Source organism: Hylaeus anthracinus, unplaced genomic scaffold (genome assembly GCF_026225885.1).
Source record: "Hylaeus anthracinus isolate JK02 unplaced genomic scaffold, UHH_iyHylAnth1.0_haploid 11994, whole genome shotgun sequence".
In the NCBI taxonomy this organism is placed as follows: Eukaryota; Metazoa; Arthropoda; class Insecta; order Hymenoptera; family Colletidae; genus Hylaeus; species Hylaeus anthracinus.
In genome coordinates, this window is record NW_026534341.1 from 9,365,055 (window position 1) to 9,388,821 (window position 23,767).

The window sequence follows — 23,767 nt, forward strand, 5'->3', positions numbered from 1 at the left end:
CTTTCATCCTTTCGGTTTATCAATTGCTTGTCTATTATTATTCAGTACTCTATCTTTCATAAATATCGACGTGGAACAATTGGGTCCACGCCTCTAACTTATCGAACGCATTTATTTAAAAGAAAATAGACGCATCGCAATGAAAATCATCTTCACGCGTCGTATTTTCTCCTTGTCGCTTTCACGTATTCTTGAGTATTACACTCCCGGCTACAATAAATCCCCAGGGCGGTCTGCCGCCAACATTTTGATTACCAGTCGACCGTTTCCTGTCTTTTTTCATCGCCTTTGACGAGTCCCGCCGAAAGGAAGAGAAAATCTCGGGGAAAAATACCAGGAGACAGCGAACTATCAGTGGCTTTCAGTGGGTTTGCATAATTAACCCTTTTAAGCTGGCATTACACGCGTCGACGTACGCGACATTGCATTCACGATGCATTTTAGCGATCCGACTTTTGCCCCTTCTTTGTTTAATCCTCCCCTTTGTTCCTGGCAACGTTGTTTTTATGCTTTCACGTCGCACCCGCCTTTCTCGACGTCCCTTCGCAAAATTCCTTTTCATGCGAGAAGATTTCTGACACCCCAGGGCCAGACGCGTGTCTCCAGGGTGATTATCTCGGCGCTGGATAAAGTTTAACGTTGTATTTCATATTTGAAGGCAACGAACCATCGTTTCACAAACGCATATGAGGTAAAAAAATACCATAGCTTCGAATAGAAATCTTCAAGAAATCATACACATTTACGCTCCCATAAGTTTATCCTGTGTAATTCCTAATACAGTTCGCCTGAACTTACGATGTCCCCTCGGAAGAGACATCCGAGTGTAAAAGGTTAATGGCACCGCTGCAGCCACTTATCGTTGGGCCCAATATTCAGCATCATCTGATTCCTGAATATATAAGTAGTCGAGAAATACCTTCATTTTCGAAAAATGAAATAAAATCCAGACGGTAGAGGGTCGCTAAAAAATATGCGACTGCGACGACAACTGGGCCAGTGTCGGAATTAGGCGTATTTAACTTTACCTTTGCGCCGCATCCGTCGCAATGCCGAGAAATGGCTAAAAAAGAGATTGCCATTTTCGACTGTTTCAGTAACGGAGGACCGAGCGCCGGAGGCCGCGTGACCCTGCAGGATATCGTGAGAAGCGATCCTGGATACACGCCAAACATCGAGCATTTAGTTTTTCCGGAGCGCAAGAGCAGCAATCCAAATTTGGCCAAAACGGTCGACGAATCCCCGCCGAATAAATCCAAATCGAACACGACGAGCTCGGGGAGATCCAGGCTCGCCGAGGTCTTTTCCAGACATTACTCCAGAGGGTCCTCGCAGGACTCGTCGGTCACATCCAGGAAGAACCATTTAAACGTAAGTACTCGACTTGGAACGAATCAGTCACCTTATACAGCTCGACCCAGTTTCAACGATCATCCCCTGTATCTAAATCTACATCCGGGCTTAATTACACAGAACTAGGATGTATGGAGAAATGTTAAATTCATAGTTGACCGTTCGGAGCATCCACTGGCAAAGTGTATAAACAACTCCGATCGGTGCAACTGAGCGATCGCGTTGACCTACATATTCCCGCTGATTTCTATCCTCTTTCACGTCGCGAGGTCATTTCAATTTTTCCACGTTAGGTAAACAAACGTCTCGAGCGAAAGAAATCTGTTTTGCAAGTAATAAAACATGGATGCCGCGGCCCGGATTTCTCATATTTCTTATCAACGGCGCCAATTCCGAGCCGGGAGAAGAAAACGAGAGCAATTAATCGCTGAATATGATCGGCGCTTCAAAGTAACGCGACGCGGTCGAGGCGCGGCCGATTCGATTCTCGACAGATCGCTGGTCGGAGACGGGTTCTTCACGACGAAAATAAAAATACTTTCATCGAAGGAGTTGCGTAGCCAGTCTCTCGCGCCTCGTCCGTATTTGGAAGTAGAAACAGCGGCAGCCTTCTCCTTGCGCGTAGTTGCGAGTTTAGTCCGTCTCGTGTCACGGTGCTCACCGACACGCTGCTCAGGAAACTTTCAAGAATGCTTTTATGCAATCGACGCTCGTGGATTGGCTCTTCTGGATGGAGTATTGGTTTTTTCTCTTCTTGATCCTCCGTTAGAGGAATTTTACATCGTTTCTCAATTATTCCTCAGTCAATTACATACATAATTAATAGTCAAACTTAGAAATAAATGGCTGATTTTGTAGGGTTATTAAATATCCGTATACTACTGCTACTCAAATTAACACTAAACCTACTGACGTTCATTTGTGACTATTTCTGCCGTGATAGGACAATGACTTAGAGAAACTTTTTTTAATTAAATACAAAAATATTGATGAATTTCTTCTTGTAGGCTTCTTACCTATTCTTATGATTCTGACTTTTCTTATGATTCGATTCGATTTATGATTAGCATTTACGATTAGCACCATATAGTACCTAGGAAACGTAGCGAATCTCTTTTGTACGATCTTAATCTATCGTTTCTGATTACTGGCGTTACCGGTTCTAGATACAATCATACGAACAGTAACTACGTATGGACGCAACCTCGCGTTACCTTCAACCAGCCACCATCGCGGAATTAATTTGTAACGTCTCGTTCCTTAATAACTTACTTGCAAGAAAGTTTCGGTAATTGATGTTTTCACCAACACAGTGTCGTTCTGGATAAATGATTTCCCTTTTAAAGCGACGGTAATTGCAAAACGAGCCATGTTCGGTCGATCGAGCCCAGAAGAATGTTTTCGAGGAGACCATCGGGCGCAATTAATTAAGGTAAAAAAGGGTAATAAACGCCGGCATCTCGATTTTCTTCGAATCTTAAGAAATCTTGCGGCGATTCGCTGGAAGCGACTCTTGAATCTCGAAGAATGCGAATCCTCGATTCACCAGGAACGATTCCCATTGGCCATCGGGCAGGGAAGGGAAAATAAGAGCTGGAAAAAAAAAATATATATATAGAGAGAGAGAGAGGGAGAGATCGAATGAGATGGGGATGGAAAAACGAGACCTATGAGCAACCTCGAAGCGACAGTCCATGCCGAATCGATTAGTCGCCCGTCAAAGGAATAATTGAAAATGCTCGAGAAGAAACGCCAAATGCATCGCCATCCTTCTAACCGCACCCAGGCTACCGCGTTAAGGGAGTATCGATTACGAAATCCCATTGTGGATGTAATCGCCGTGTCCGAGAAGTCGGAGAGAAAACATTATTAAAATATCATCCACACCGAGGCAAACAATAGCATGCAAACGAACTGCGTAAACGAGTTTGCTTCCTGCTTAACAGCCCGCAGATTCTTATCAAAGAATGGAGTCAGGACGAAGCTTATAAAAGAGTAATTTGCGCACCGTGCGGAAACAGATTCTGAAAAACTCAATTTTACCCTCGTGAGGAGGGGTGGTTGGAATCTCTTATTTAAATTCTGCTTCCTGAAGATGCTGGAATTTTAGTTAAAATTCCGCTTTTAAATCGTAGCGTCTGCACAAGTAAATTGCAAATCGCAGGATAGTATATCAAATTCTTTGTTTTCGAGGTATAGCCGCTTTGAAGTTTATGCTGGAAGTTTATCAAAGGAAAACGCGAGCGATGGAAATAATAGGCGATCGCAACTAAAAGTGATTTGTAGGTGTTGAAAATGGCCACCATGCAAACGTCTATCGCTGCAGAATAGGAGAAGAGAAAGTTTAGGATATGGCCTGCCAAAACTGCAGTGTATACTGCTAGAAATTCTTTCTACCTTCTTTTTTTATAACATTCGTCAGTTGAGCAGCTCCTCGTAGAGAAAAGATCTTATTTGTGATGCTTTAGTGATAAAATGATGAACACGTGTGGAGATACATGTAGATCTGTCAACTCATTCGGATATTTACAGCTGTTCAACGTTGACGTGTCATAGGATTTTTTTACAATGGAAAAAATGGAATATACCTATTACTCTTTGATCCTCCTAATATTATTTCGTTATAGCCCATCTCCAATACTGGAAATTTGAATTTCTGTTCGTAGAGCACGTCACTGGACAGCGGAGGTGCGGCGTCCCATCAGACGGCTGGTTCCGGAGGAACAACGAGAAGCGCAGGGCGGCGTTGGCTGTCGCAGAGCTCGCAATCCTCGAGCAGACAACATTCGGCCGAGGACGGGGTACGTGGGGGCAACGTGGGCGTCATAGGGCCCGTTTCGTCCTCGTCCTCGAGCCAGGCCCCTGCTCCCGTCCTGCCGCCTCGTAGAGTCAGTCCAGCCGCGGATTCAACCGACATCTCGAATACGGCCGGCGGCTCCCGCGGCGACAGGTAACGCGCGTATTCCTGCCGCCTTTTTCTTCTGTTTTCCGCGGTAACGTGTCCCCCGCGTCTTTTTTTACAACGCAGAAAAACGCTCGAGAGGGAGAGCTTCCAACGATTCTTCCCCTCTTCCCTTTTCTCTCCTCCAGTTTTCTCTTCACGAATTCGTAACTCGGTTTTAACGAGTCCCTCTTAACTCACGATTTGCATCTCGCATGAAGATTTTTAACCACGCACTTTCCTGTCCATGTGTTACATCTGTGTGTGTGTGGGTGGTTGAGCACGTGCGTTTGTGTTCTGTGGTTGGCGACTCTCTGAAGAGCCGCCTCGGCCTGAGGACTTTTGTTCGAACGAGGAGTCGTCGCGAATCGAAACCTCTACCGAAGACACATTGCTTTGCAGCTGAGGTTCCGGTGGTTCGCGATTGTCTTGGATTAGGATTATTGTCAGCGATATGGCAACGTTTAGGTCTTGATGACGAGGTGGATAGAAATGGTCGGGTATTAAAAAACTGGGAAATTATTCTTACGGCGGTCGATCTCTCTTGAATTTTTTACGTGGGCTTCGCGGAGTTCGTTGTCCGCTCGTCGATCGCTCTGTTCGACTTGCCAAGAGGGCCAAAAAAGGACAGGCAGGAATAGACGAACGGGCCGTTCGTTAAGAATGTAGTGTAAGTCTGTTCCTGTACAAATATTGAGTTTATTTATGAAGACGTTTCAGTGCCGACAAGGGGAATATTTTCTTATTACTATGACGAATAAAATTCGGTTGGTCGAATCAAGATTTTTCTGAATCCTGAACACTGCAAGAATTTCAGTACTATTTTTAAAGGGAAAAGTAAATTAATTTTTATAAGAACTTTAAATTATACTGTACAAATCCGATTTCCTCAATTGCTACTGGCTGTGTTCGCTATTACGTTTTCGAACAATAATTATTCTTGAGAAGATCTGGAAACATTCTATTTTTACATGAAATTCATCTAGCACATTCTTTTAGCCAATGGAGAGGGAGTTCAAGGCCCTGTAGCCCCACCTTATGTCCTCCACTCTTTAGCAATGCTCGTAACTCTAAACAAATTTCATTTTTCGTGTATCAGTTTCGTGGATCGGCTCGATAAATGGACTTAACTTTTATTACGAACGGCTCGAATGGCTACCGCGAAATCGGCACGGTGGAACACGTAACGAGAAATATTCGTTCCATGGGAATATCGATGCTGCAAAAAGCGTGGTTGGTCGTAGGATTAATACCGCGGTCGGGTATGGTTGATATCGGTCGGGTAAAAAGAAAATTAATTCGATCGTTGCTGAGTTTAGGTCTGTTCTCTCTCTTTCTGTCTCCGGTGTTTACTTTTTGCAGTCCTCGACGACGGTTACATGCGATGCAACTTTCATGAAGTTCAATGAAAGGACGCGACGGCTTCCTGCATCGGTCTCTGCTGCCCTCGGTGCTTCCCCGCGGAGCGTAACTTGTTTACACACGCGAATGCAAAATTCAACGAGGAAACGATGGAGGGAGCCGAATAGTTCCTAGAGCTCTTTCCGAACTCCCTATACGGTTAATTAGTTCCCTCGAATAAGTTTTACCGAGCTCGACGGGGTTACGAAAAAGCGACCGGTTCGCTTTCTTCGAATCTATTAGGTTGAGTGGTAGGTTCGTTCGTATTTGGATGCCTACGTTTCTGGATTCGATATACAGACGATTACGACATCTGATTAATACGATGACACAGAAGGGTTAAGATAAAAATATTTCAAATATATGAAGTGGTTTCAATTTAACTGAATCGTTAAGCATAAGTATATTTTTTTCGAAGCAGGTTTGAAAGTTCAATCTAACGAAATACATCTAATTTTTTGATAACGCAATGTAAAAGACTCGCACTTTCCTAGACATGCATTAATCATTTCTGCATATTCCAACGAAAATTACACCGTCAGTTTTCATTTATTCCGTGTTATATCCAATTCGGTTAATGCAAAATGATACGTCTGAGTTCTTCGTCAACAGAGATGGACCCTTTTACGCTAATGTATCCACAAACGATCTAACTGACAGAGAAGCATTACATGATTACGCGTTGTTCGTGTAAGCATAACACAAGTTGACATTTTGAAAGAGACATTCGAACCAAGTTATTACTCTACCTTGTTCCCCATTTTACACTAAATATAGTTACTTACAACGGAGGATAATCTATCGATTCGACAATAAGTAACTTCTAATAGTCTAGACTATTAATACGAAATCCATTAAAAACACTGATGTGAATATTGTATGAATTCATCACCGCGAACTTTAATCCAGTCTTAAAATGACAGTGCACCGATCTTCGTTAACGAAGTGATACTTGATGTGACACGTGGTATCTAATTTATCGCGCAAGAGTGATCTTAATCCAGGTGTGAAAACTGAGGGAAGCCAGCTACCCTGCAGACGATGTCTGTTAAAAGGTAAATATAATTAATCCGGGACACCTATATCAGGAGTTTCCGATACGATCGTCCAGAAATATGGTTACATTCGGTGTGTGATATCCACAGTGAAATAAATTACAGGATAATGTATTCAGGGATATGGACATTCGTCTGGCTACAAATAAACCTTGAAATGGATCAGAAAGAATATCGTTCGTTCTCCTTTCTGCGCTGAAAATAAAACGGGCACTATCAGTCGATACCGAATCTGCGTATCACAGTGAGAGATACAGAAACTGCACCAATTTTTAATTGTCATTTTCACTTAAGCTGTATGTGTCTCGTCAAAAAGTAACACGTACATTTTACTGATTTTGGTCTTGGTTTTTTCACATATTCGTTTTGAATACAATTATTTCATAATTCAAATATGAGCACAGTATATCAACGAAGCATAAATTAAGTAACTTAACTGCTCGTTAGTTTTGGCAACCGTGGATTGACATTATGAACAAAGTACAAAGTTTGACAATTTTGCAAGTTTTGGAACGTTTCCAGTCAGTCGATATTATTACTGGTCTAAGAATTTTTGCGCCGTGAGTGTGTGGCACACAATCTCGAAATGAATCGAGTCATTTGGGAGATTGAAATGTCATTTTCTTCCAGTGTTTTAACCACTCTGGGCGCGATTCGAATCTTGCCAACAATTCCATTTCCCTGGCTGCTCCTTCTTTTATGAATCATTACGGCGGAAGGTTATTCTTGCGCCGTTGTCTTCTTTCCTCGCGTCGCCGACTGCATTCACCGAGATTCATTAATGATAAACGGTAGAGGGACGCCTGTGAATTACAGAAGTGTCGAGCTGTCACGGCCGACGTACCGAAATTCACTCGCTAGACGCATAGCAGATTTCATTTCGAAAACTTCTTTCGCGACCTACTTCCAACCGCGAAACGTTCGGGAATTTACAATCGGTTCGCGGCTTTGCGAAACATTTTAAATGTTTCGTGCCGCGGAATTCGTGTTCCGCGAGAACTCGCCATTAACGACAAGAATCATCCCAAACTTGTTCCGTTACGTGTGTGCAGAGCGTGCTCTTTTACTCGACCCACGAATACATTATAAAATGAAATTAGTAGTCATTTCGATTGTTTGCATCTTCAATGAACGTTGACGTTTGCATAATTTTTATCTGTCACTGAAGATGACCAGTGTATTATTTATTTACTTTTATTTGAGCCGTTCACTGCACAGTCATATAAAAATTGTGACATTACTCACGATTATTTTTTGGGTATTCTTTCTTATTAATTTTATATACCGTTAGATGAAAGCTACATCTGTATTTATGCATTTTAAATTATTTATTTGAATTTATATTATAAAAGAAATTTTAAAAATCGATGTACATAATTTCATCGTATTTCTCAACATTTCGTTTTATGAAGTTAATTGATTTGTGCAATAAACGACTCATTTATTTGTCGTCTTCCTTGCACAATTTGTAATATCGTATGTATGAGGTAAAAGTTTACGACGACCAGCGAAAAACTTTATACTTCCACTCCGAAAAATATTGCACCAGCAATCCGCGGAAGTTACACTCTTGTGTCTCTGGAATATATATGATCTAAAGAAACTATATCTCGATAAATCATGCAATAGTTTCTTCAACCCATTTCTTATAACTTCACCTAGCTAGAAACTGAAGTGCGCCCCAGTTCGTAAAATCACCCCGCATAAAACTAACTCACCATCACTATGCAATATCTCCCTTGGAACCTCTCGACTTTCATACGAAATAATAATAGTTGTAGAATATAGTAGTTCAATTTTCTTGGAATACATTTATTATTAACCCTTTCACATCTGGCGTTCAAAATCGAGGACACAAAATTTAAAAATTACTGACACTATCGTTTAGGGCAAATGTCCTTACTTTTTTATACTAATTTTAATCCAAATTGTCCCTAAAAATTAAATTCCATTAGACAAGAAAAAAAAATTAATTCAAGTTGAAACGGTTAACGAACTAAAAATTTCTTTTCGAAAATAAAGGTGTCCGTTTAATCAGTTCGTTTCGGTTCTTCATTAATATACATGATTAGACGGAAGGGAGGAAGAAGAAGAGCCGCTCGTGCTATTAATCACGATTAAATTGTAAGCGTATCCGTGTTCCGTGAAGTATAGCCAAGGCGTTTATTTTAACCGGAATCTAAAACCTCGACGAATTCGTTTTACCTTGATTCGTGCTTTACCGGCTTTTCACCGCGTATACCAACTCGCGTGGTATCGCGCGGTGGTTTAGAATCGTGGATGAAGTCCCGTTTCTGCAGGAATTTCGAAGCAAGATGGATGCAATGTCCTCGTTTCCCTACGTTCTTTCCCCCCCTGTGACATCTTTATTTGCTTTCCCTCTATCTCGCGATATCTATATCGCTAGCCACGTACTCTCAATGAATATTTATACTGGGAAATTGTACGAGACGAAGGGAGAAAAGCACCGCATTCAGAATGCAACGGTGCAACAACCTCTTCAAATCGAGTTCAGCCAATACAAATCGTAGACCGTCTGTATGTATTGTAGCCGCACCGATCTGTGAGGGTAGTTTTCTCGAGGGTAAACTCCAAGTATTCACGGATAAATGCGTCTTGTTTCCCTTCTGCGGCTTCTCTGCTTCGAGAAGGTCTCAGAAGAAGTGAAAGTGCATTGTCAGACCGGGTCGATGAAGAATTGGACTTCAAATCGATTGTAGCATTCGAGTTTGGAGCTTGAACAAATATTTTACGCGAAATAGAACACATTTTCACGTTATGAAAAATAGGTATTCTCTAGATCTATCTTGGATAATTCTTTTGTTAAAAAAACTTACGAATTGACCAAACTGAAATTTCATGTTTTCCTTTCAATTCAATTGTCCATCGTCTATCGCAAGTTACCAGAGAGCCCCGCAGTTCCATCTTCCACTCGATACACTTTCTCGTGGAAGACTTTCGATGTACAATTCACTGTAACACGAAAACAAATGTATTTTCGCAGAGGTCCGAACGTGTCGATTCTGCACTTACGCAGCACTTCCGATCCTTGGGAAGTGGGTTCTCAAGGATCCACGTACAGCGTGGGCAGTAATAAAAGCCAAACCGGTAGCAGAGGAAAATCAAGCGGTAGCACACGCGGCTCGTACACACGTTGCACTTCAATACCATCCTTAAAACGTCACGACGCTACGGCATCGATATCGTCGAGCTCGAGTTTAAAACAACATCGACAGGAGAGCCACGGACAGGCAAGTAAAACAACAAAAAAGAATTCGTTTTATTATTCTCTATTTCGCTTGAGACTCGTCTTTGACTCGATCCTATCGTAAACTTTCGCTTTAAATGTTCCAAGATTCTCCGTTAAATTTTATAAACTCATTTTACTTAAACGTGAAAACGCACCGCGAGCACCGACGCATCAAGGACTTCCCCCGGAAAAAAAACTCGTTTACATTCGCGCGCCCGTTGCGAGTAAAATTTGTTGAAGAGAAGAAGAGTCTGAAAATCTCCCCCCCCCTGGTAGCTCTTGTTAAAAAGTTTGAAGCCACCTAAAGTGTTTCGAGGACTCCATACTTCTACCGATGAACTTCCACGGACAGGTGACGAGTTCGCGTCGTCGGGAATCCTCGAATTCGTTCCTGTCGGGTAACAGCGGCACTTCCGGCGAACTTTTCATCAGCGGCGACTGCAGCAGGGAATTGTCGCCGGTGAGATGGTGCGACAGAGAGGTGGACGGGGTCTATTTGGGTCGATCGGGTTGGGTCCAGGTACAACAAAGGTCTCTGGACGAGAATCGAAGGATAAGTTACGAGAGCAGCTTGGTCACCGCAGCCACGGGCACTCTACCCCTACCGCGTCGGGCAACGGTGAAATTGGCTGACTACCATTGCAACAGCGAGCCAGGGAAATGCCCTCAAGAATTTTCGAGATTGGACAGTCAAAGGCCGGACTATCTGGCCCTCCACGGTCAGGATTTCGAGTACGTGGCGAGCAGCGCTTGCACATCGCCGCACAGTATCCCGGAATCTTACTCCCCGCCGTCGATCACCCCGATCATATCACCTCCACCAGCCTTTCAAGACGTGGTCGGTAAAAGGTCTTCCTCGAAGCACTCTTCCGGCCGTGGCAACTACGGGAAGCCGTTTTTGCCGCGATCGAACGCCATAGTGGACAGCGACATCATCAGCCCGCCTCCGTCGCCGCCACGTCAAATCAATTGGAGTTCCTTGCCGTCTTCCTCTCGGAAATCGTCGAACGCGCCATCCAGGCCCAGAAGGCAGAACACCAGTCAACAGCAGCAGCAACAGCAGCAGCAGCAACAACAACAGCAGTATCGAATGGCGCAAGCTAAATCGCTGGAGGATCAATCCTCCACGAGGAGATCGCAGTTTATTCAGCGTTATATGGAGTCTTCGAGTTCGTCCTCCTCGTCGATGGGCTTCAGGAGTCTGGACAGCTGCGTCACGAGGGCCACCATGCCCAGATTGGCCGAGAACACGGACTCCTCGGTGGAGGGATACGACGACGGCGACGAGGACGACAATCCCAGCTCCTCCTTGAATCTCAGTTTGGTCTCGTCCTCGATCATAGCGTTGAACTCGTCCACGGAGTCGATCCGCGCGAACGGCGAGAGAATTTCGCCGAACAGGCAGAGCCGTCACCACAGAAGCCAACAGGGATTGAGGAGATCGCCAGGCTCGTCGGAATCCGGAAAGCAGTTGTCGTTTAATTCACCTTCCTCCTCGTCCTCGTCGTCGAGCAGCGCCGAGAGGCAGGGCAGATCACCGACGCCAAATCCTTTTAGACGCGGCAACCCTTCGAGGCAACATCAGAGCGCCAGGACGGCGCAGGTGTCCCCGGAATCTCATCAATCTAAAGTAAGGAGATCCAGAAGTCTTCAATTACCCGAGAAGAGGTCTCCCGGCACCGCGGCTCCGAGCAGAGACCACTCGAGGGAGTCTAACGAGCCCCATAGAGTCGTTGTTAAAATTTCCAATGACCGAGGAAACGATAGGAAACGCCACACGCTTCAAAACAGTACGTATCACCCGTTCGTATGTTTGTTGCTTGTGTTATCGTTAAATCTTTTTTGATCGGCGATATATTGCGAGCATTCGCTTCGATACCTAATTGGATGTGAATTATTTGCTCAGTTATTAACACATCTGTTAATTCTATTCAAGCAGTGTTATACGTTTTCGACCCTGTCTATTAAATCTTCCATGAAAACACGGTTTATCTGAAAGTGTGGAATCATGTATGTTAATTAAATTTACATTTCATGTACATGTATACTTTTATATATATATGTGTGTTTATTCTAACTTGAACCACTTAAGATTATTATATGGACAATTCTAATTGACCTTCATGTTACGTTACCATGTAGTATAGACTTAATTTAATTATGACTCAATGATACAATTCACTTTCAAACGAATAAAGTAAGTAACTATAGTCCATTGTGACATGCGATATTCGGAATATTCAGTTAGATTATCGGATATATTTAATTTCTTCTATATCTACTATATACTTGAAAGCATGCACTGAATAATAAAACATGAAATTGATACATACACTCAGGCTCATAAATATTCGTACCTTGTATGTCTATTAAAGAAATCTGTTTAAATTAAATGATAGGTTTGATATTTTCAAAAAAGTATTTCGTTGTAAATATGTACATGAATAAACTTTACAACATCAAACCTTAGACAGATTTCTTAGGTACGAATATTTATGGGACTGATTGCATGTATCCCATTCTGTAGTTTTATAGAGGACGCACGATTCGTTTATTGCTACATGTACCTTGTTCGTGGGTGTTTCTCAGGAAAAGCACAGTCGACCGAGGACGCATTGAACGAAGATCTTCTCCGTGAAACGGAGACGGTAACCGAGTTTCTATACGGAACGAGAAGCCGCGTGGTGGCCAGAAATCTCCACCCCAGTCGCTTTGATCGCCGGGAGGATAGTCAGGAGCAAAGGCGAGGGAATCCGAGCACTTACGACGTTTACTTTATATCATCGATGCAGCAGTCTTTGAAATCGGCCGGTTCGTCGATGCAACAATCGCAGCAGCAGCAGCAGCAGCAGCAGCAGCAGCAACAACAACAGCAGCAGCAGCAGCAGCAGCAGCAACAGTCCAGACGACCGAAGACTCTACAAAGGGGCGCGACTACCCCTAACGCGAATCCTGCGACGGCTAACCACGACTTCTGCGTCAGCCCTGACACGAAATTGCGTTGCAACAGCAGCACCTGCGACTTCTGGCCGCACTGCTCGCAGAGAGACACGCTGTACTCTCCCAGTCAGGCCCCTGTATTCATGAAGTTGTCCCAGAGCTATCCTGCCCATCAGCGACTCCCCACGGACACCGGTGGCCACGCGAGCAGAGGAAGCGCCAGCTCGTCCCCAGCTTCGTTAGAGCGAATGGACGAACGCGAGTACCGCGATCGCGAGACAACGTCGCGCAGGAATCGAGGTAATCGCGATCAAAATAATTCCAACTCGTCCAAGTATCAGGACAGGCAGCCGAAGAGCGTGCTGAAGCAACCGAATCGATGGTCGCCGCTCGAAGGATCCAATGGGAATACCACGACCACGGAGAAGAGGGAGCATCAACGATTTTATAGAAAACCCGAGTTCGCCGGTAGTTTCGAAGGTTGCGAAAACAAGGACAGAAAAGTGTCACCGGTGCAGGGGAAAGGTATCGTGAACCGATCGCCCAGTGGTCATGTTGTATCGTCGTCGACCACCTCGTCGTCTTCCAGCAGCGATATTTGGGTCACCACGTCCGATCGAACGGTGACGAAGAGTCCGAGGAACGCGAAAAGTTCCGGGGCATCCACCCCGATGGAGGACGCGGTGATTGGCTCCCTGAAGACGCTGATGGAACCGCCGAGAGATGGGATGCTGTCCAGGCCTGGAAGTGCTCCCACGAGAGGGGACGATTCCCTGCCAGGAGATATTTGTTTGGACCCTCATCAGCGATCGCTGTCTCTGCCGAAATCTTTTCTGACGCACAACACCGACGGGTAAGTCGCCGAAAGTCGATTCCATTGATTTCAGATTGCTTTGGTCGTCGCCGTCGTGGTGCTACGTGACAAGCGCTTCCGTGTAATTTTGTTTTCGGAAAGGTAGACGGCTCTTCCATTTTTTTTAGTCTGCTACTTAATAACGAGTACCACGAGAAAGGAAAGAGAAAGCAAGAATTATTAATCTCGATACTAATTAACTCTTTGCACTTCAAGCAATTTAGAGGTACTCAACTGCCACGAAAAACTCTTTGCAGTTTGTTATATTGTATAATTATAGAATTATATTATAAATTGAATAATGCATGAAACAATTGTGTATAATTCATATGTTCCATTGTCATGGTAGGTTTAATGTCAAAACTTAACGATAAATTGTGGGCAGTGGCACTGGACGTAGAACGCCTTCAAGTTCAGTACAGGTGGCCTTAGGAGTGCAAAGGGTTACTTTATCGAAGTGAGGGACCAAAGAAGATCAAGGAGATATCTTTATACAATTTAGTTATCGAATACTCAGCTCGATTAAACAAAAATTAGAGGTATCAGAGACGTTATGCAATATCACCTCATACGATACTCTCTCGTGCATGTTTCCTTACTCGATGGAGGATCAGTACGACTTCCTCGACAGAACGCCACGCAGTAAGGTAAGCCGGAGTTACCTCCGTTTATCCAATTCAAGGGCAAGGAACAAGCGACAGTGTTATTTAAATCCCCCAGTTCAGATCACCGAGTTGCTCGGTTGCCTGGAAGTACGATTGCTCTTCTAATTGGTTTTCCATTCGAAAGCCATCGGGTACTCCACTCAGGAATGTCCCGAACACACGAATCCCTCAGCGACTGTCGTAAGACATTTAAGAATTTTTCCGCCTCCGCGGTAATCTTGTTTTCCATCAATTTTTAATTCCACCGGACCGATCGATCCGGCGCGCTATGACCACGTAGGAAATTGATGTTGAGCGGAATAATCTCGCATAACCTGTACACGTACACCCTGTCGAATAGATGATCTGTTTTTTATTGGAAAACTACACGATATCGTGTACATACTCCACGGTGGCACCGATCCCTCTAGCTCGTACAATGTTAATACACGCGGAATCCAATTTTCTACAAGTTCAATTACTTCGTTCTCGGTTGCACCACTTCACTTGCTACGAGTGATAGTCCGTAGGTCGTAGCACAAAGTTACTAATGGCGCAATTGCATACACGTTACGTGCAGTAGATGCTTTCAACCCCTGCTGAACGGAGATTCGATTCTGTGAGTACACCAATGGTCGATCTAGTCCAATCCTATATGTAGTAAAAAGTTTCTTCTTGTTCCTTTGTCAATTTTCATTTGTGTTCTTAACTTAGAGGTGCTTATTTATCATGCCATTTTTCAAGAACAAAAGGGAATTCTCTCCATTCCTTACAGATAGTAGTTTTAATTAAATTATGGATCTAGTCCAATCCTATATGTAATAAAAAAGTTTCTTCTTGTTCCCTTGTCAATTTTTATTCATAATCTTGATTTGCTTATTTATCACGTCATTTTTCAAGAACAAAAAGGAATTCTCTTCTTCGCTTACAACTAGTTGTTTTAATTAAAAAATGAAGAAACAAGGATCTAGGTAGTCTCTTCTACGTGACGTCTTGAAGCTGAAGCTTCATTAGTTCCATAGTGGATTCGCCCGTGAAGTAAACATACACGTGTCGGTTAATTCTCGCACACAACGTCGTTGGTGCTTTAATCAACCTGTCGAACCGACTCACACGCCCTTTGTTACACCCTTAAGTGCTAGGAACGATCGACACCGTTGATGAACTTCCCTTAAAATTCCCCATTACCCGCACCACTAGTTTCTCCAGAATATTTTAATTTCAGATTGAAACAGTTCCGTTTCCTATCTTTGCCTATTCGTTGTGGCAACTTTCTGACTGAATTATATCCGCATGGATGCTTTCAGTGGTACAATGAGTCGTTTATGGTACTCGTTGCACGCCGAAAGTGCATTTAGTATGCAACGAGCAAGAATATTCAGGTCATAGACGTATTGTTTCCATCCGTTAAGCTTTTCTGCCATCTGCGAGTGCGCAACTCTCTTCCAAACATACCCATGTAACGATATCGACGATTGATGCTATATCGTCGATATAACGGAGTAGAGGTGTCTTTGTAACCGTGCGAATCCATCAATACATTGGTACAAGGATTTTGTGAAAGTGTCGATGCAGTGGCGTAACACAATCAATGTAAAGGTACGAGTATAACAAACTAATTGAGCAATGAATTAAATCTGACTTTCAAATCGATGTTCGCTCGAGTCAAGCACGTGTTGGTTTCAAAATTCCGAGTTACGAATTTGCTTAGCGACAAGTGCTCGCAGCTATGGCAATGTTTGGAAGGAGACGCTTGTCGCATGGTGTCGCATGAAAGTCACTTCACTCCACCTTATGGCTCAGCAGATACGGAAACTTAAGCGATGCTCTCAAGTGACGAACGTACAAACGTGCAAAGTGTAATGCTACGTAATCGTACGTTCGTCGAACCGGTCGTGTCCGCGTGTAAAGCCGCCCACGCGTTGCCCACGCAAAATCCACGAGCACGTCTGTCACCAGACAAAGGGACATTACACTGCTCATCACGCGCGATTCCAGTTTATACCGAGCACGATCAGAACCCCGATGAGACTATAATACACTATACTACACTGGGGGCCATTAATTTCGTCAAAATATATTACCTCGATGTTGGAACGGTGCATGCTCGATTTTTCAAGGAAGAATTCTGCAAAAAATTGATAATCCGAAACGAACTACCTAGAAAAAGTAAACGATGCATAATTAAATGGATGACCTGTTTTAGGGTGAGCTTGAACTTAAAGAGACTCGATTTAATACTGTTTCAACCCCATTGTGTTTCGTAACGCGATGCCAACCGAGCGTTGCGCTCGTTAATAAATTTTTTTACTCGTAACTTGTATGCAATAGGAGTAATGTATCGTAGTAAATACATCGTACGATATATTCTGTATTGACGTTAACGCATTGTTGACCGGTTACGAGTTAACTCTGTTTTTATGGCAAAACGTTGCTTGACCGGTCACGAGAGTCGTGTTTACATTTGCATTATCTATTTCAATTTATGAAACCCAGGTCGATATAGAATATTGCAAAAACTTTGCTCAACGTATTTAATCCTCTAGGTTTTTTATGCTTTTTTAAGAATAGAATATACTTTTCTCTGTATTTAGGTTTACATCACTCAGTAGTTTCTACCACATTCAATTACGAAATAATAGCCGGTGACATGAATTCGCTTCTGTTTAAAATTGCCGGTCAACAATCTGTTAAAATTGAGAAAAGAATCCCACCGAGAAAGCAAAATCGCGTCTTGTCAAATCTCTTTTCTTATTTGTTTAATTAGTGGAAGTTCACCCGACTCATGCAAAAACGCGTGTAGTTTGAATTTCCGACGAATTTCACGTGTTTTGGGACTTTTAAAGCGAGCAACGAGTAGGAAGTTCTCTCCCAGTCTCTGGCCAATATTTAATCCGGAAAAGGAAAACTTTCGCAAAGTCGTGAGCTTTATCGTTCCTTCTTTATTCTTTTGAATCGCGCAACTTTCTGGAGCAATCCCGCTCCCCTGTGTATTCGCATATCTCGCGGTAGACTTCGCATAAAAATACTCTTCGAAAACAGCGAAGGGTCGTTCGATGATATTCCGAAGAAGACGTTCGAATGTATAAATTCTGACCACGGTACAAGCCTAGAGATAATTCCGTCAGTTACGTATGCGTTTGATTCGTGACCTATTCTTTTCAAAAAATACATATAAATCCTGATAGCCTCGCTGAAATAACATCTCCTTTAATACATGTTTCATAATCGAACATTATAGATCACAGATTTCCAAAGTTTTGCACGGCACCCCACATTAAAAATATTTCTATGTTTCGATTTATAGACACCAATATTTTCAGAAACGTCTAAGATGACACTAGAAAAATATATTCCAACAATTGTGAAGTTCCAATGATCAATTTATTATTAGAAGGAGATAAGTTACACTCATTTCTTTGTGTTACAAATTTTCTTTCACGGCTCCCTTGGATTATAACACTTTTTCCTTAGGGTTCGCACCCTACTTTGAGGGTGAAAATACACACACGAGCAATAAAACTTTGGATAGCATGGACAAATTGACACGTATATTTCAGCAATATATTTCTTAATTTTTCATCGCTATCACGCGTTTTCTACGTGACAATGCTCTGTTAGATTCTTTTTACCCAATTGGCGCTTTCTTTGTGTTTCCTTTTTCATTCACGTGTGAATAGACTGTTAATTTTTCCTTCATGAATTATTCACACAGTTCCAAGACCCGACCATGAGATCGCTCATTTACGTTTCTCTCGGCTTCTGTCTCGAATGTCGCCACCCACTCACTGAAAATTTTTAAAAAGCAGTTGTGTATCGAAGGACAAATCTATCGTCGATTTCGTGGCGTTTAATTTCATATTTCATGAGCGTTTGGTGGGCTATGAAACGCTCGGAACATTAATCTTTGAATTTTCATTTCGTGCACCCAAAATGGAGGTTTTGCTTTAGGTGTATCCGTTAGTTTCGAACGCAATAAATACATAGTTATAAATATCCGGCGTGTCGTGAATGGTAACCTTCTCGTGTCGTTAGCAGAAGCAATTTATTGGAAGTTTGACAGCAGGTATTTTCAAGGTGGAAGATTGTGAAGAGATAATATGTATAGCGTTACCATTAAAATTTATAGTGACAGTTGCTTAAGATAGGTCTCTTGCGAAATAAAGTCAGGCAGTTAAGGTTGTAGCAAATTATTGTAAAAATAATAGACTAATTTTACTTAATTACACTTGGAAAACATCTAATGCCACAAAAATTATATGTGTTTATTCATTTACATTTTTTGAATAACACTCGCATGTTTCTCTTTCCTTGATGTAATTTTCATATTTTCTATTTTGCTTGAGATGACACTACACTCACACTTCGATTCCCTCACATAATTGTCAGTTAATCGTGTCAGAGTATTCGATACGAATCACTACCCTTTAATTTGATTTTCGATTTACCATGTATTATTATTTTAACTTCGTGTACGCAGATGGTATTAATCTCCGAAGGATCGGAATTTACGCGACAGGTGGTCGTTTGGTTTTCAAACCTATTGGAAATTCATAGAAACCTGCAAAGGCTATGAATTCCAAATAGACACAGGAATTGCTATTCATTTGACAAATTCTTGGCTGGATTGATAGAGTAATTAATCGTTGTAGTCACGGTACAGTATGTCAGATATTTTTCCGTCAATGTTTACCTAAAAATTTCCACGGTAGAAGCAATTATCTTGTTGTTATCTAAGTGCGGAATTTTTCACTCATACTATTTCATGGTTACAAGTACTAGGTAAAAAATGGAAATTTATAATAGACACGTTTACGGTATAATTCAGACGCCTATCAATCAAATGCTGGTAGTAAACTTAAAATTCCAAATATATCACGTCATTTTCGTCAGGTTTTTGTGGAAACTATCTATTACTCAATCGTTTCTGCTATTTTTAGAGCAAAGGATAAACAAAATAATGATTTTATTATTACTTAAATCATATTAAACACAGTGCAAGAGGATTATAGTTACAATCGATGTAAATTAAAAATATAATTCTTTCATGAATGTAAAGTTTCGAATTTTCCAAATTCAACTCGATTAATTAGAAGTGAATCGATTATGTAACTGGTAACCGGTTGGATAACGAAAGACAAGGGTGAGTGTCAAGTTTAAATTGGTGCATCGATTGCACCAGGCGAATGCACTTTCTCCCGCCGCTGATTTCTTTGCTGTAAGCGCTACCTGGAGGTTCTATTAGGACCGACCTGCGCCAGCTACTTTATTCTGAAACTAACAGATGGCCTCGCATCCCGCTTTCTCACCTGCCCGTTGCTACCTGTATTCCGTCGCCTTTAAACGCTATACTGCCGACACACGCGCGTTGCGGCAATAACGTTCCAGCTTTTATGACCGAAGGTTTTCGATTAATTGAAAAGCTGCACTCGTATCGATTAAGCCACTCGAAACGAACACAAAGAACTCACCCATCGAAAGACATCAAATCGAATACCTATTGATTTTAATTACGTTTCGCGCCACTCCTCCAACCCCCGATTCCGACCGATTCATCAATCGCGTCTGCACGATTCACGTTTTTTTACATTCCATGAAAACATTTAAAATTTCTTATGTTTTAAGAGGACTGTCCTTTTCATTAATTTTCAGATTTAATTAATTTATACAAAGAATGTTCAGAGGGCTATGCCGAGTATAAATAAACAAAAGTTCCTTCAATATTTATTATTCTTCGAAAATTTCATTTTGAATAATAGGTACAATCTAATACTTTAATGCAGATCGACGTGGGAAATTTGCACAACATCGTACAAAGATCAATCGTGTTCGTGCATTTTGTTCGACCGAAAAGAAGGCTAATATCGCCATTTGTATCCGGAAAGGGGATCAGTATAGTCGTTTGTAACGTAAACGCGGCGTAGAATAGATTTCTCCCGGAGCAGGAAGAATCGATTGGCCGGTAATAAAATTAATTTGCATTTCGTTCAGTGAGTTTTGCTTGACAAGAATTGCTCACGTAGGTAAGTTTTAACTTGACTCGGAGCGAACTACGGTGCGTTGCACCTGCAACGTACACCCGTTGAGGTCGAATGATACGATGGAGGCGATGAAATTACATGCTTTCACTGCCGACAATGCAGAAGGTCGACTAACGTTACGAGAGACGATCGCTTGCTGAATTCGCGTTTCGATCCTGTCTTCCAGAAATCCAGTATGATTTCTGACTCCTCTAGAAATAATATACGATGGAACTAGCTTCTAGATCTTGGAATATTGCGGACTAAAGAAATCAGATATATCATGGTTGAATATATATTATCTTTTTATTCGCAATGTATTATATGAAAGGTCATGTAAAAATTATAGCTCACTTTGTTTAGATTCGATATGAAAAATTTTATTCTACGTAACCGAAATGGAGTGTCCTTGTGAATTTTTATAGATAAAATGTAGCTTGGATCTTGCTCAAATTTTGCACGCGGCTTTGTTCATTGACTCGAAAGATTTTAGAATTTTTATAGCTAGAAAATCGACGTATAGCGATGTCCATACGCTTTGACATGCAACGTGTTGAGAAAAACGTGCTTTTACTGCGTGCACTCTCACACCTCGTAGAATAGCCTGAAGCCACACAGTGAAATTGAACTATAATCTACAATACGAAATTCTTCAGGTTGGTAAACTCACTTTTTATGGTAAAAGAATGAAGACTGGCAACATGGATTCACTGGAGAGAAAATATTTCAAAAAATTATGGTATGGATAGATGTCCTTTATTAATATTAAAAATTGAAATGGACTAGTTGAGTCGTTCTTGACGTCATGTCATGTTATTTGCACGAAATTTCCACTCGCGACATGGAATATTTCTAAATCTGAATTTACACTTAAATTATTCGGTTTAGATCATTACACAGGAATAATTACTGAAATCCTGTTTTCAAAATCCCTTCACGCGCGTCATTAGAGTTATACTGATGACCTCCGAACAGAGATTTCACCGTTGGCAACGTGGAAACTGTTGCCTATCACTATAAATTGTATCAATGACTGCAGTTATGAATATCGAATAGTGTTTCCACCGATAGCATTTACAGTAACGTAGTTAAAACACTACTGGCATCATTAAATGTTTCGAGTGCACTTTAGACTAATTTGCGAGGTGAGCACGGAACGTTTCTGTCAGTAATTATTAGATTGAACGAACGCAGTTTAGGCAAATGATCATTTTAATTCACTTGCGAAATTCTACCTTCCGTTCGAAATTAACTGATATAACGAGATGCGGTAACTTTCGACGTTTTATTGGCGAACAGGATTATCAATCAAAGTCGAAAGTATAATATTATAATATGAACGCAAGCTCGTGGGTTCTTTCACAGGCTTTTTCACACATTTTACTTATTTTTTGTTCATATCAATTTGCGAAAATATCGAGGAGTGCGCGAGCAAATCAATTACAGAATGAAAATCAGAGATGACATTTGTGTCGCGTCGATACTCCCTTGCGGAACTTGAAATTAATCACTGAATGTTATCGAGGTCAAGCACGCGGCTTTCTGCGGGTGAAATGTTCAAAGCAAAAAAGCAACAAAACCGAAAGAAAACAAAATAACAACAATATTATGGATTCAGAAGGGCACGAAGAGGCATCTTGTTTCCCACAAGCCCAGCGAGTCAATCGAACTCGAGATTACTCGAGAAACATGGAGCTTTTCTATCCGCTATGCATATTTGATTCGAGAGCGATGCTTTTTACAGAATGATTCACGATTCGTCAGTTTCTTCCTAGCTGCGTGTATGAAAATTTTCCATTCATGACGTCAGAAAATAGAGTTCCTTCGAATAGGGCTTTTCTTCGTTCAAGATCAATCCCTTCTGGGTCCACAGTAATTTCACGCTGAAGGAATAATAATAATGCTTTCTGGAGTTGAAAGAAACCCGGAAGAGAGTTCATTACCATCTTCAAATGTTTCTGCAATCATGCTGTCTCGATTTCTCGTCGAATTTGAATCAGCTTTTTCCCGAATGCAACGGGTGTTCAAACTCTGACACTCGAGATATTTGCTTATGGGGGAACTCTTTCCGCTGAATTCGCCGTGTCAAAGAAATTATGCTGAACATTTGGCAAAAGCAACTTCCCTGATGCGCTTTCGTAACAAAAATTCAAATTTACTCCTACGTTGTAAAACAATCGCTAGTGGGCCTTCGCTAAATGCTGGAACGTTATCAAATTACGCTTGACGTCGAGGAAAAAAGTCAAACGAAATACAGCTACAATTGGATGTAATTAGTTCCCCCACGAGTAGGTCCTCGCCTCAGAAACTAGAAACGTCGAGTCACTAACTTTTATCTCGCCCTGCGTTGCTTCTCTCTGTTCTGTTAATTATTCATTTGCATACGGGGGCGGTGTCTCTGCTAAACTTTTCAGGCCCGTCAGAAGTTTGAAGGAACTATCCATTCCGTGTGCTGGAACCAGGAAAGTTTTATGCTCTAGTGAAAAAGAAACGGAACCGCATCCATCATTGGAGCCGACATTTTCGAAAGTATTCCAGCAAAAGTCACCAAACATGTCTCAATTTTCGTTCGCGTTGGGAATGATACATTGTTAGTCTCAAAGATGTATTAATACAGAAAGTACCGACGTACATTCGGATGAATTCGATTCAATTATAATCCACTATACGTGGACTATAATTTCTTATAAAAAGAAAAATTTGCTTGAGGTTTGCTGAAAGGATTTGTTGTGCGACATCCAGTTTACATTTCCTATGTGAGTTATTCATTATTAACCTAGTTTTTTAAATGGAGGTTCTGCAAGCGAACATTGTGGTTTTGTTATGAAAATTATGTAGAAGCTCTTACTGTAATGGAATAGAGAAAATGAGATGAAATATCGCAGAAACGTTGTACAATCCAATTCACGCGTCCGCGATCAGGTATTGTTTGTGCAAAAGTAATACGAGTTGACATCCCGGTAAGAAATTCGATCGTATTTATAACTTAACTCCCGTTCGTTCAAGCAAAGAAACTCGAATTCCAACTGCAACGCGATTTTCATAATCTAATTCGATTCTTACTACCAAAGAAGAATTCCTCCTACCGATTCATTAAAACGTTCAACAGATAGTAATGAAAGTATAGTGCTTGGATTGACGTTGCGCTTAAATAATTCATTCACGGAACGAGCGAATAGTTGAAATATTTAAACGAACGCGTTCGTGCGAGCAGCTTGTGTGATTAAGCATTCAGGCCCGTGCCTCGAAACAGTAAGCTTTCGGAGGCTTCGTTTTTGACGCTATACGTGACGTTAATTCGCGCCACGTC

The 23,767-nt window shown here is 41.8% G+C and overlaps 1 protein-coding gene across 6 annotated transcripts in view; it reads left to right on the plus strand.

Moving 5' to 3' along the window:
• LOC128888422 (uncharacterized) overlaps positions 1 to 23,767 on the plus strand; it is a 158,495-nt gene that overhangs the window by 52,373 nt on the left and 82,355 nt on the right. For all 6 annotated transcript variants that reach the window (XM_054145255.1, XM_054145257.1, XM_054145253.1 and 3 more), the window contains 5 exons: positions 1,098 to 1,371; positions 4,020 to 4,303; positions 9,755 to 10,001; positions 10,353 to 11,790; positions 12,590 to 13,793. In XM_054145255.1, coding sequence (XP_054001230.1) covers positions 1,098 to 1,371; positions 4,020 to 4,303; positions 9,755 to 10,001; positions 10,353 to 11,790; positions 12,590 to 13,793 — 3,447 coding nt within the window. The remainder of the gene's footprint in view (positions 1 to 1,097; positions 1,372 to 4,019; positions 4,304 to 9,754; positions 10,002 to 10,352; positions 11,791 to 12,589; positions 13,794 to 23,767) is intronic.